Raw genomic sequence first — 12,602 nt, 5'->3', positions numbered from 1 at the left:
GGTGGACCATTCTTGATACACAGGGGAAACTGTTGTGCGTGAAAAACCCAGCAGCGTTGCAGTTCCCAACACAAACCGGTGTTCCTGGCACCTACCCCCATACCCCTTTTAAAGGCACTTAAATCTTTTGTCTTGCCCATTCACCCTATGAATAGCACACATACACAATCCATGTCTCAATTGTCTCAAAGCTTAAAAATCCTCCTTTAACCCATCCCCTTCATCTACACTGATTGAAGTGAGTTTAACAGGTGACATCAATAAGGGATCATCGTTCTCACCTGGATTCACCTGGTCAGTCTGTCATGGAAAGAGCAGGTGTTCCTAATGTTTTGTACACTCATTGTATGCCATTTAGCAAACATCCAAATCGACATACATTTATTAACATCCCATTGGTGAGACTAATCTCTACACCTCTACACCTCTCCTACACAGTTCTATAAATGAGGCAGGTCAAAGGCTAAGGTAACAACCTCTTACCAGCCATTCAATTCCAACTCCATTTTCTCCCAAGGCTAGCTATCGTTCTCCCATGATAGATAATTGTATTATGCATTGGAAAAAGAGGGCAAGAGAGGATAGATCGACATTGTGCATCCTAATAGTTTTATTTTATTGCCTTTTTAGGGCTTTTGTGTAAAGTATAGGAATGTGTGAGAGATTTGAACTGTTCCATCTTTCCCTTTCAGAGAATGGAATGTAATAGAATACTATACAATAGAATAGCTTAGATTTTTCTGTTGGGCCGGTGTGTGTGTGTGCGCCTACGTGTGTCTGTGTGTGTGTGTGTGCGCGCAAGTCACCCCACTTTATTTCCACACCACCAGAAGATGGCCCTTTCAGCTCCCCATAAGTAATCCAGCTAGGAAGGAGCGCAGACAGTTATATAACTCATTAAAAGGGGCACATCAGGTGTAATCCTGCCTAATTGCCAGGGGAACCCATCAGGTGTAATCCTGCATAATTGCTAGGGGAACCCACCAGGAGAAGGGGAGAGAGAAGCCTAATTGGCATGACTCCCTCTGCAGCGAACACCTGTGGTCGGGAACATTAATGTCTTAACATCGGTGTGGCGTCATCTTTTCTACTTTTTATACCGAGCATGTGGATTAGTGGATAAAAGGCACTTTCCCACCTGCCCCTGTGAGTGTCCCAAATAGCACCCTATTCCATAGTGCACCACTTTTGACCAGAGCCCCCAAAGTTATGCACTATAATGGGAATAGGCTGCTGTTTGGGATGAAGCCCCTCTGTCCTTTCCACGCTGCTTAGGTGACACAAATGAGGATGCATGGTGGTTTGGATGCTGTTGAATACCGAGGGGGCTGTGTAGTTTTCAGATAATGTAACTTTTATTACGAGATACAAGGTAATAAGTCACAATGGAGCAAGAACTCCAAAGCTGAAGCTTCAAAAATACATATTGGTTTGGTACCTTGAAAGTTAAATTGATTGTTTTGAATGAGTGCATTAGGATCATAGAGTCAGTCCATCCCGAAAAGGTTGACATAGGCCTATTGGGAACTGTATTCATTTTGGTGGTAAGGCCTTGGCAGATCCATCTATTGAAAATCGATCGTGGGAATTAAGAGAGTTATTTAGGGTAAAAACAACACATTTTGGAGATACTAGACACATTTATCAAATATGACTGTTTAATAAACTTAGTTAATAAACTTATATTTTCAATACTTTGATCACGGAGATGTACCATGAGTGAAATTAACGACTCAGTCAATGGAGGCAACAGATGCGGCAGGCCTTTAATCAGTGCCTGATGCGTGCCTGTCGTTCATCATGATTATGTAAGGCATTTATAAGTGACTCGCCATCAAATTCCATGCTTGCCATATGTTTATGTCTCATTTGTATGAAAGCGTAGCTGAATGATCTACAGTTCAAGTGAATGACAGGTTGTTATTAGAAAGGGGAGTGGAGTGTGACTTGAAGAATTTAATGGAACACCACCTGATCGATTCCCTACGCGCAGCGCACGACTCAGCGCAGTCCATCCCTTTGGATCCTACTGCTGCTCAGAGCTCTAGGATACGTTCACTTATGCGTAGCAAAACAAAGGATAATCTCTGTTTCCAAAGAACTGTTCGAATATTATCTGTAGCCTATTTAAGTAGTACTCTATCATATAGATCAGAAGTTCCGCGCTCTTCAAGTGTCAATTATTTATTGGAGTTGTCACTAGACATTTTGTTACGACTGTCTCCCAAACGCGTTGTCCCTGAATTGACGGGAACAGCAATATAAATGAAGAGGGACTTAACGTGACCGTATTGAGCAGAGCACTTTCGCGTTTTGGTGCGCTGCGAAGGTGTGTGCCAATTCAACTGCTGCCACCTCCAGGCATTGAATCCAAGTAAATATCGTCAGGGTGACTAGAGGAATGGCTGCGGCAAACAACGGATCAAACACAACTAGGACCTTTACAAATCAGTTCGTACAACCGCCTTGGCGCATCGTGCTATGGTCGGTCGCGTACAGCCTTGTGCTCGCCGTGGCAGTTTTTGGGAACCTGATAGTGATTTGGATCGTATTGGCGCACAAGAGGATGCGGACCGTGACAAACTACTTTTTACTCAACTTGGCTTTCTCTGACGCCTCAATGGCCGCGTTCAACACGTTGATTAATTTCATATATGCTGCTCACGGCAATTGGTACTTTGGAGAATCATACTGCAAGTTCCACAACTTTTTCCCAGTCACAGCAGTGTTTTCAAGCATCTATTCAATGAGCGCAATAGCAGTCGACAGGTGAGCTCTGGAGACATCAACTTCAATTTCATACATTCTATTACATTTGGTGAATTGATTTGTATTGGCCTATATTAAATTTGTTATTATTTGTTTAATGCTACTCCGGTTTCATGTATAATAGCCTAATGTACTGATTCTATAACCAAAACCCTTAAATCAAATGAGAAAAAGGTAGGCCTAATGGTATAACAAGACACCTGATGTTGCTCAGATGCCATCATTTTCATACATCATCATTATAGCCTGTTATGCATGCTATGTATGGATACAGGTTATTAACACACAAACAAACACACACGGAAAACCAACCCTCTCCTTACATTCTGTCAAAATGAGAATGAACTGAATGTAGCTTTTAATCCACTAATCTAACCAATAAAGATCCTGTGACACAAATTGCATCCCAAATGGCACCCTTTTCCCTATATATTGCACTACTTTTGAGCCCTATGGGTGCTGGGCAAACGTACTGCACTATAACGGGAATAGGGTTCCATTTGGGATGCATTCAACATTAGAAAACACTTGAGGTTCTTGAGGATTTTATCAAGCATTTCATTACTCAGTTGGTGTATAAAAGAGCCAGAGTACTTCTAATGAGCTCCACTGTGCAGCCAACCTATCATTGTGGGGGTACGTTCTGATTAAATAATTAAATTGGAGTACCTGCAGTGAAATAATGGCTTGTAAGTGCCAAGAGTGCTTATATGAAAGCTATACTCACACCAACACACAGACACACATGCAAACGCAAGCAATTGTGTACACACATGCACACTGGATTTACCCTGCTGTGCTTCTTCTCAGGGCAAAACATCGCAGGGCCTCATTTATCAAAGGTGCATTTGGACGAAAAAGATTAAATCTCGCATGTGCCAGTTTTCCTATAAAAGTTGGTATTTATCAATTTTGAACTTGATGGGAAAGTGTGTACAGTTTAAGTCGGAATTTTACATACACTTAGGTTGGAGTCATTAAAACTCATTTTTTAACCACTCCACAAATTTCTTGTCGGTTAGGACATATACTTTGTGCATGACAAAATACTATTTTCCAACAATTGTTTACAGACATATTATTTCACTGTATCACAATTCCAGTGGGTCAGATGTTTACATACACTAAGTTGACTGTGCTTTTAAACAGCTTGGAAAATAACAGAAAATTATGTCATGGCTTTAGAAGCTTCTGATAGGCTAATTGACATCATTTGAGTTGTAGAACTCAGAAAAAGTCTGGTTCATCCTTGGAAGCAATTTCTAAACGCCTGAAGGTACCACGTTCATCTGTACAAACAATAGTACGCAAGTATAAACACCATGGGACCACACAGCCGTCATACGCCTCAGGAAGGAGACGCATTCTGTCTCCTAGAGATGAATGTACTTTGGTGCGAAAAGTGCAAATCAATCCCAGAACAACAGCAAAGACCTTGTGAAGATGCTGGAGGAAACCGGTACAAAAGTATCTATATCCATAGTAAAACGAGTCCTATATCGACATAATCTGAAAGGCCGCTCAGCAAGGAAGAAGCCACTGCTCCAAAACCTCCATAAAAAAGCCAGACTACGGTTTGCAACTGCACATGGGGACAAAGATCAAACTTTTTGGAGAAATGTCCTCTCGTCTGGTGAAACAAAAATAGAACTGTTTGGCCATAATGACCATCGTTATGTTTGGAGGAAAAAGGGGGACACTTGCAACCCGAAGAACACCATCCCAACCAAGAAGCACAGGGGTGGCAGCATCATGTTGTGGGGGTGCTTTGCTGCAGGAGGGACTGGTGCACTTCACAAAACAAATGGCATCATGAGGCAGGAAAATTATGTGGATATATTGAAGCAACATCTCAAGACATCAGTCAGGAAGTTAAAGCTTGGTCGCAAATGGGTCTTCCAAATGGACAATGACCCCAAGCATACTTCCAAAGTTGTGGCAAAATGGCTTAAGGACAACAAAGTCAAGATATTGGAGTTGCCATCACAAATCCCTGACCTCAATCCCATAGAAAATGTATGGGCAGAACTGAAAAAGCATGTGCAAGCAAGGAGGCCTACAATCCTGACTCAGTTACACCAGCTCTGTCAGGTGGAATGGGCCAAAATTCACCCAGCTTATTGTGGGAAGCTTGTGGAAGGCTACACGAAACGTTTGACCCAAGTTAAACAATTTAAAGGCAATACTAACAAATACTAATTGAGTGTATGTAAACTTCTGACCCACTGGGAATGTGATGAAAGAAATTAAAGCTGAAATAAATCATTCTCTCTACTACTATTCTGACATTTCACATTATTAAAATAAAATGGTGATCCTAACTGACCTAAGACAGGGAATTTTTACTTGGATTAAATATCAGGAATTGTGAAAAACTGAGTTTAAATGTATTTGGCAAAGGTGTATGTATACTTCCGACTTCAACTGTATCTCCATGCGTATCTAAGACCATGCATACTCAGAACCTAATGGTTGATCAACTCTTTGCAAGCAAAGATTGTTATTTTGAGGAAAATTCAGGTGTTTGATGCACAGGAATTATAATAATGGTAGGCTAATAAAAACACTAAAACGTATATAAAACAGATGCATTTGCCTTTTGGAAGAAGATTACATAGCAGCATCTCGCCTAATAGCCTATATTTACATCAATTATATAGGCCTAAATCATAATCATATAGCAAGGGCATGTCTCTACTTTTCTAACATAACTCGTTTATTCCCTCTGTACATGTCAGAGTGCTCAAGGAAGCAGGAGGGTTGAAGTCAAAACAGGTAGGGCAGGGCAAAGTCACACAAATGCCCAATAAACAGCCCGAACACAGCATAGGGACGCAGCCCAAAACAAGCTGTCACAAAACCCACAGGCAGAGGGAAAAAACACCTGTACCCCAGACGTACAACCTGACGAAAAATAATCACGCACAAAAAACAAACCTACACAGAAAGACTAAATACCCCCCCCCACTAATGAACTAATACTAAACAGGTGCAACCTAAACTAGACCTGACCAACAGAAAATAAAAGGAGGATCGGTGGCAGCTAGTAGGCCGGCGACGACGACCGCCGAGCGCCGCCCGGGCGAGGACCCCCACTTGATGTGCGGCTCCCACAGCGCGCCGACGACGGCCTCAAGGACGCCCCGGAGGGCGAGGCGCAGGGCAATCCGGATGGAGGCTGTGGAACTCCCGTATCAGCGATGGGTCCAAAATGTCCTCCACCGGTACCCAGCACCTCTCCTCTGGACAGTACCCCTCCCAGTCCACGAGGTACTGCAGGCCCCTTACCTGGCGCCTGGAGTCCAAGATGGACCGGACTGTGTACGCCGGGCCCCCCCCCCCCCGATGTCCAGGGGGGGCGGAGGGACCTGCTGTACCTCAGCGTCCTGCAGTGGACCAGCTACCACCGGCCTGAGGAGAGACACATGAAACGAGGGGTTAATACGATAATAAGAGGGAAGCTGTAACCTGTAACACACCTCATTTATTCTCCTCAGGACTTTAAATGGCCCCACAAACCGCGGACCCAGTTTCCGGCAGGGCAGGCGGAGGGGCAGGTTCCGGGTCGAGAGCCAGACTCTCTCCCCCGGGGAAAACACGGGGGCCTCACTGCGGCGACGGTCTGCGCTCTCCTTCTGTCGTCTCCTGGCCCGTTCAAGGGATTCCTGAACGGCGTTCCAGGTCTCCCTAGAGCGCTGGACCCAGTCCTCTACCGCAGGGGCCTCCGTCTGGCTCTGATGCCAGGGCACCAGGACCGGCTGGTAACCCAACACACACTGAAAAGGCAATAGGTTGGTAGAGGAGTGGCGGAGAGAGTTCTAGGCCATCTCGGCCCATGGCACGAACCTCGCCCATTCCCCTGGCCGGTCCCGGCAGTAGGACCACAGAAATCTGCCCACATCCTGATTAATCCTCTCTACCTGCCCATTACTCTCGGGGTGAAAACCTGAGGTCAAACTGACCGAAACCCCCAGTCGCTCCATAAACGCCCGCCACACCCGGGACGTGAACTGGGGACCTCGATCAGAGACGATGTCCTCAGGCACCCCGTAGTGCCAGAAGACGTGGGTGAATAGAGCCTCCGTGGTCTGCAGGGGCGTAGGAAGACCGGGTAAAGGGAACAGACGGCAGGACTTAGAGAACCGATCCACAACGACGAGGATTGTGGTATTCCCCTGAGACAGCGGGAGGTCGGTGAGAAAATCCACCGACAGGTGGGACCATGGTCGCTGTGGAACGGGGAGGGGCTGTAATTTCCCTCTAGGCAAGTGCCTAGGAGCCTTACACTGGGCGCACACCGAACAGGAGGAGACATAGCGCCTCACATCCTTCACCAAGGTGGGCCACCAGTATTTCCCACTAAGACCCCGCACCGTCCGCTCAATCCCTGGGTGACCCGAGGAGGGTAACTTGTGCGCCCACCGGATCAACTGATCACGGACACAGAGCGGGACGTACTTACAACCCACGGGACCTTGAGGGGGAGTAGGTTCCGCCTGTAACGCCCGCTCGATGTCCGCATCCACCTCCCAGACTGCCGGTGCCACCAAGCAGGAGGCTGGAAGTATGGGAGTGGGATCGGTGGACCGTTCCTCGGTGTCATGGAGACGAGACAGTGCGTCAGACTTAGTGTTTCGGGAACCTGGGATATACGAGATTGTAAACTGAAATCTCGTAAAGAAAATCGCCCACCTGGCTTGACAAGGGTTCAGTCTCCTCTCCGCCCGGATGTACTCCAGATTACGGTGGTCGGTCCAGATGAGAAAAGGGTGTCGCGCCCCCTCAAGCCAGTGTCTCCACACCTTCAGGGCTCTTACCACAGCCAGCAACTCCCTGTCCCCCACATCATAGTTATGCTCCGCCGGACTCAGCTTCTTAGAGAAGAAAGCACAGGGGCGAAGCTTCGGAGGCGCGCCCGAGCACTGTGATAGCACGGCTCCCAAACCCCGCCTTGGACACGTCCACCTCCACTATGAATGGCAAAGAGGGATCCGGGTGCGCCAGCACTGGAGCATCAGTAAACAGAGCCTTCAGCCGACTAAAAGCCCTGTCCGCCTCCGCCTCCGCCGACCACCGCAACCGCACCGGTCCCCCCTTCATCAGTGAGGTAATGGGAGCGGCCACCTGCCCAAAGCCCCGGATAAACCTCCGGTAGTAATTGACAAACCCCAAGAACCGCTGCACCTCCTTCACCGTGGTGGGAGTCGGCCAATTACGCACGGCCGAAATGCAGTCACATTCCATCACCACCCCGGATGTGGAAATGTGATACCCTAGGAAAGAGACAGCTTGTTTGGAGAACTCACATTTCTCAGCTTTGACGTATAGGTTGTGCTCCAACAGTCGCCCAAGCATTTTGCGCACCAGAGACACATGCGCGGCGCGTGTGGTGGAGTAGATCAGAATGTCGTCGATGTATACCACCACACCCTGACCTAGCAGGTCCCGGAGAATCTCGTCCACAAAGGATTGGAAGACGGCAGGAGCATTTTTTTAACCCATACGGCATGACGAGGTACTCATAATGGCCAGATGTGGTACTAAATGCAGTTTTCCACTCGTCCCCCTCTCGGATACGTACCAAATTGTACGCGCTCCTGAGATCCAATTTCGTGAAGAAGCACGCGCCGTGAAATGACTCCACCGCCGTGGCAATGAGAGGTAGCGGGTAACTGAACCCCACCGTGATGGAATTTAGACCTCTATAGTCAATGCACGGGCGAAATCCCCCCTCCTTCTTCTTCACAAAAAAGAAGCTCGAGGAGACGGGTGATTTGGTTGTCCGAATGTGTCCCTGCCTCAAGGACTCAGTGACTTATGTCTCCATAGCCACTGTCTCCTCCTGAGACAGAGGATACACGTGACTCCGGGGAAGTGCAGCGTTCACCTGGAGGTTCATCGCACAGTCTCCTCGTCGATGAGGTGGTAATTGAGTCGCCTTTGTTTTACTGAAGGCGATAGCTAAATCGGCATACTCTGAGGGAATGTGCACGGTAGAGACTTGGTCTGGACTCTCCACCGTCGTCGCACCGATGGAAACCCCTATGCATCTGCCCGAGCACTCCTTCGACCACCCCTTAAGAGCCCTCTGTCTCCACAAAATCTTAGGGTTGTGAGTGGCTAGCCAGGGCATCCCTAGCACCACCGGAAAGGCCGGGGAATCAATGAGAAAGAGACGGATACTCTCCTCGTGACCCCCCCCCGCATTACCAAGACCAGTGGCACAGTGACCTCCCTGACCAGCCCTGACCCTAGTGGTCGACTGTCTAAGGCGTGCACAGGGAAGGGTTGGTCTAACTGAACCAGGGGAATCCCTAACTTACTGGCGACCCCACGGTCCATAAAACTCCCCGCCGTGCCTGAATCGACTAACGCCTTAAGCCGGGAGTGAGGGGAAAATTCAGGGAAGGAAACTAACACATACATATGACTGACAGGGGGCTCTGGGTGAGGTTGGTGCTGACTCACCTGAGATGTTGACGGAGTGCTCTGCCTGCCCTCTGGACTCCCGGGCGAGCTCCTCCAGCACCGGTCGACAGTGTGCCCTCTGCGACCACACTGGGTGCAGGAGAGGGCTCCCCCTCCAGTCTTCCTTGCTGCAGCCTATCTCCATAGGCGTGGGAGCAGGAGGGCTGGGAGGTGGAATGAACAGGGCCCGGTTCTGACACCCGCGGGCGGCCAGCAGGTTGTCCAGACGGATGGACAGATCAATCAGCTGGTCCAGGGTGATAGTGGTGTCCAGACAAGCTAACTCCCGGCGGACGTCCTCCCTCAAACTACAACGGTAGTGATCTATCAGGGCCCTCTCATTCCGCTCCAGCCGCCAAGTTCCGGAACTCTAAGGCGAAGTCCTGCGCGCTCCTCGTCTCCTGTCTCAGGTGAAACAATCGCTCACCCGCCGCTTTACCCTCCGGGGATGATCGAACACTGCACGGAAGCGGTGGGTGAACTCCGGGTAGTGGTCCCTGGCTGAGTCCGGACTGTCCCAAATGGCGTTGGCCCATGCCACGGCCCCACCCGTGAGTCACGAGACGAGGACGCTGACACTCTCCTCTCCCGAGGGAGGGGGACGGACGGTCGCCAGGTATAGCTCCAGCTGGAGTAGGAAACCCTTACACCCAGCAGCCGTCCCATCGTACTCCCTCGGGGGCGCGAGTTTAACATCACTGGTACTGGGTGCTGTTGGCGCTGGTGGCGGCACTGGCTGTTGAGCAGCCGCGTTAGATGGGGTGGGAGCACTTCTGTCCAAACTCTCCAGGCATGCCAACACCTGGTCCATGGCGTTGCCCAGACGATGAAGGATGGCGGAGTGTTGGGCAACCCTCTCCTCCATGGACGGGGTTGGCGCTGCGGCTCCTGCTGACTCCATCAGTGGTGAGTGATTCTGTCAGAGTGCTCAAGGAAGCAGGAGGGTTGAAGTCAAGCGCAGGAGACAAGTCCGTGAACACACGTATTTAATAAATAATACACACTTTGCCAAAACAGGTAGGGCAGGGCAAAGTCACACAAATGCCCAATAAACAGCCCGAACACAGCGCAGCCCAAAACAAGCTGTCACAAACCCCACAGGCAGAGGGAAAAAACACCTGTACCCCAGACGTACAACCTGACGAAAAATAATCACGCACAAAAAACAAACCTACACAGAAAGACTAAATACCCCCCCCCACTAATGAACTAATACTAACCAGGTGCAACCTAAGCTAGACCTGACCAACAGAAAAAAAAGGAGGATCGGTGGCAGCTAGTAGGCCGGCGACGACGACCGCCGAGCGCCGCCCGGGCGAGGAGGGGCGCCACCTTCCGTCGATGTTGTGACAATACAACAAATACAAGGCTACCATTTATTCATCGCTCATTTAATAGCCGACCATGCTCAAAAGTAAATAGACCAGTAGCCTATGACAGTAACGTTAGGCTGCAATATTGCTGTGCGATAGGAGCGCGACATATACTATTTAATCTCAGAGCCTATACCAAGGCAGGAGATAGAAACACAATCATGTATTGACAAACAAAATGTTGAACAACAATTCGTCTTTTGCATAGAAGCGTGGGCTGTAGGTAGAAAGTACTTTTAAATTGTTCAATATACGATCTTGCAGAATGTGCAGCCATTGTTTGGCAACTGCTAGGCATGCATTTTATTGTTTAAAAAAGTCAACGCTAAAGATTAAAACATTCTGCCCACACCTCAACAGAAGCATCTGAGGATTTCAGAAAATGTATCATGTGTTGGATAGATGTCTGAAGAGGTTACAGAAGACGGAAATGCAAAGTGTCCCACTTTTTCAGAATTTAATCAAATAACGGTAGCCTGCTAATAATTTGGCGCAGTGCATTATTTATGACAGTTTTATAACCTTAACATCAAAACAGAAATAAATGAGGCCCCAGGTGTCTGGAGGTCAACTCTATACCTTTACAAGTTGTGTTGCACAGTAGGACTACAGTCCAACATCTCTTTTCATCTGACTTTGAAGTTAGTCAAAGGAGTTAATCTGCACCTGCATGGGCATGACCACGACCTGACCACTTATAGGCCTACTGTGGGCCTTTGATACACAGAATCAAAGACAGAGCACAAACACACACATACAGCACAGGTATACTCTCATGCACGCACATACACACACAAACACATACACACACACACATAGAGACAAGCAGACAGACAGAGAGGAAAGGTAAGATCTGAGGATGAAACCTGACAGTCTAGCAGTAAATTCTGGGGAAATGGAATCTTTGTTTGCTGGAAACCAAACAAACAGCACTGTTGGATCCAATTAAAAATAGAACGGGAAGAGTCAAAGAGTCAATCAAACATAACTAGCTCCACATGGGGCATCCTTTGTTTTGAGTACCTGAGATACTGCATTTTAAAGCAATCCGAAATTGGGCACAGACACACACACACACATTACTATCCTAATGGTGGCCACTCCAGAGAAGATTGGTATTTTATTTACTGTTTGATTTGACATCGTAGTATTTCAACCTGGTCTCTGGCTTTTGTCAAGATGAGCTTGTTTAACTCACATTCGGAAAATGGAGGCCTCAATGTTTGACAATACTTAGAACTCTCCAGTGAGACAGAAACAATACTCGCATCTCATCCTCTTTTTTGTCGCTTTTATATTTGATCAAACACAGCCACCCCCAAATATTTTTGTAAATGAGAGCTTATAAAGAATGCAGTTGTACAACAAGACATTTCCCACTGGGCACAGATGTCAATTCAACGTCTATTCCACATTGGTTCAACGTAATTTCATTGACATTATGTGGAAATTACATTGATTCAACCAGTGTGTGCCCAGTGGGTCCTGCATACTAAATTGTATGCATTAACTGTAGTTATGGTGTTCGCTCTATTCAAAATAAAAAAAGTCTAACCTCTAAAGCAAGCAGTGTATGGAGGAACAAAATACCAAATCAACCATGACCTTTGACCTAATATCCTTTCACCGGAGACGGAAGAGGAAGCGAGACATATCACTGGGTCCTTATACAGTCACTGAACTAAGTAGACCAGACCCAGCTTCGGTCGTATTGGTGTCTATGGGAGACACACACAGTTAAGTAAACTGTGACAACGTTTTTCAATGGTAAACGGCCTGAGTAAAACATCTTCATTTATCCACCATCTTTGCTTTCACCCCCTGACTGACCTCTTGACCTCTTGAATGATTATAGAGACTGTTTTAGAGACTGATGGACAGGGTCTGGTAGTGCTCCAGTCCTCCCTGTCAGAATAAGCAACAGAGGACTTCGAAAGTATATCAAGTCCTGTAGAAATGGCTCCATAGTTATTGTGTGTAACCTAATGTATG

At 47.6% G+C, this 12,602-nt stretch overlaps 1 protein-coding gene across 2 annotated transcripts in view; it reads left to right on the top strand.

The window, feature by feature from the left end:
- The first annotated feature begins 2,058 nt into the window (after positions 1-2,058).
- LOC106602667 (neuromedin-K receptor) overlaps positions 2,059-12,602 on the top strand; it is a 28,116-nt gene continuing 17,572 nt past the window's right edge. For both annotated transcript variants that reach the window (XM_014195422.2, XM_045716675.1), the window contains exon 1: positions 2,059-2,769. In XM_014195422.2, coding sequence (XP_014050897.1) covers positions 2,402-2,769 — 368 coding nt within the window. In that variant the 5' untranslated portion in view covers positions 2,059-2,401. The remainder of the gene's footprint in view (positions 2,770-12,602) is intronic.

The sequence above is a fragment of the Salmo salar genome, chromosome ssa04 (assembly GCF_905237065.1).
Source record: "Salmo salar chromosome ssa04, Ssal_v3.1, whole genome shotgun sequence".
NCBI lineage: Eukaryota > Metazoa > Chordata > Actinopteri > Salmoniformes > Salmonidae > Salmo > Salmo salar.
Note: the sequence above shows the minus strand (reverse complement) of the source record. Positions and strands in the feature narration are given on the sequence as shown.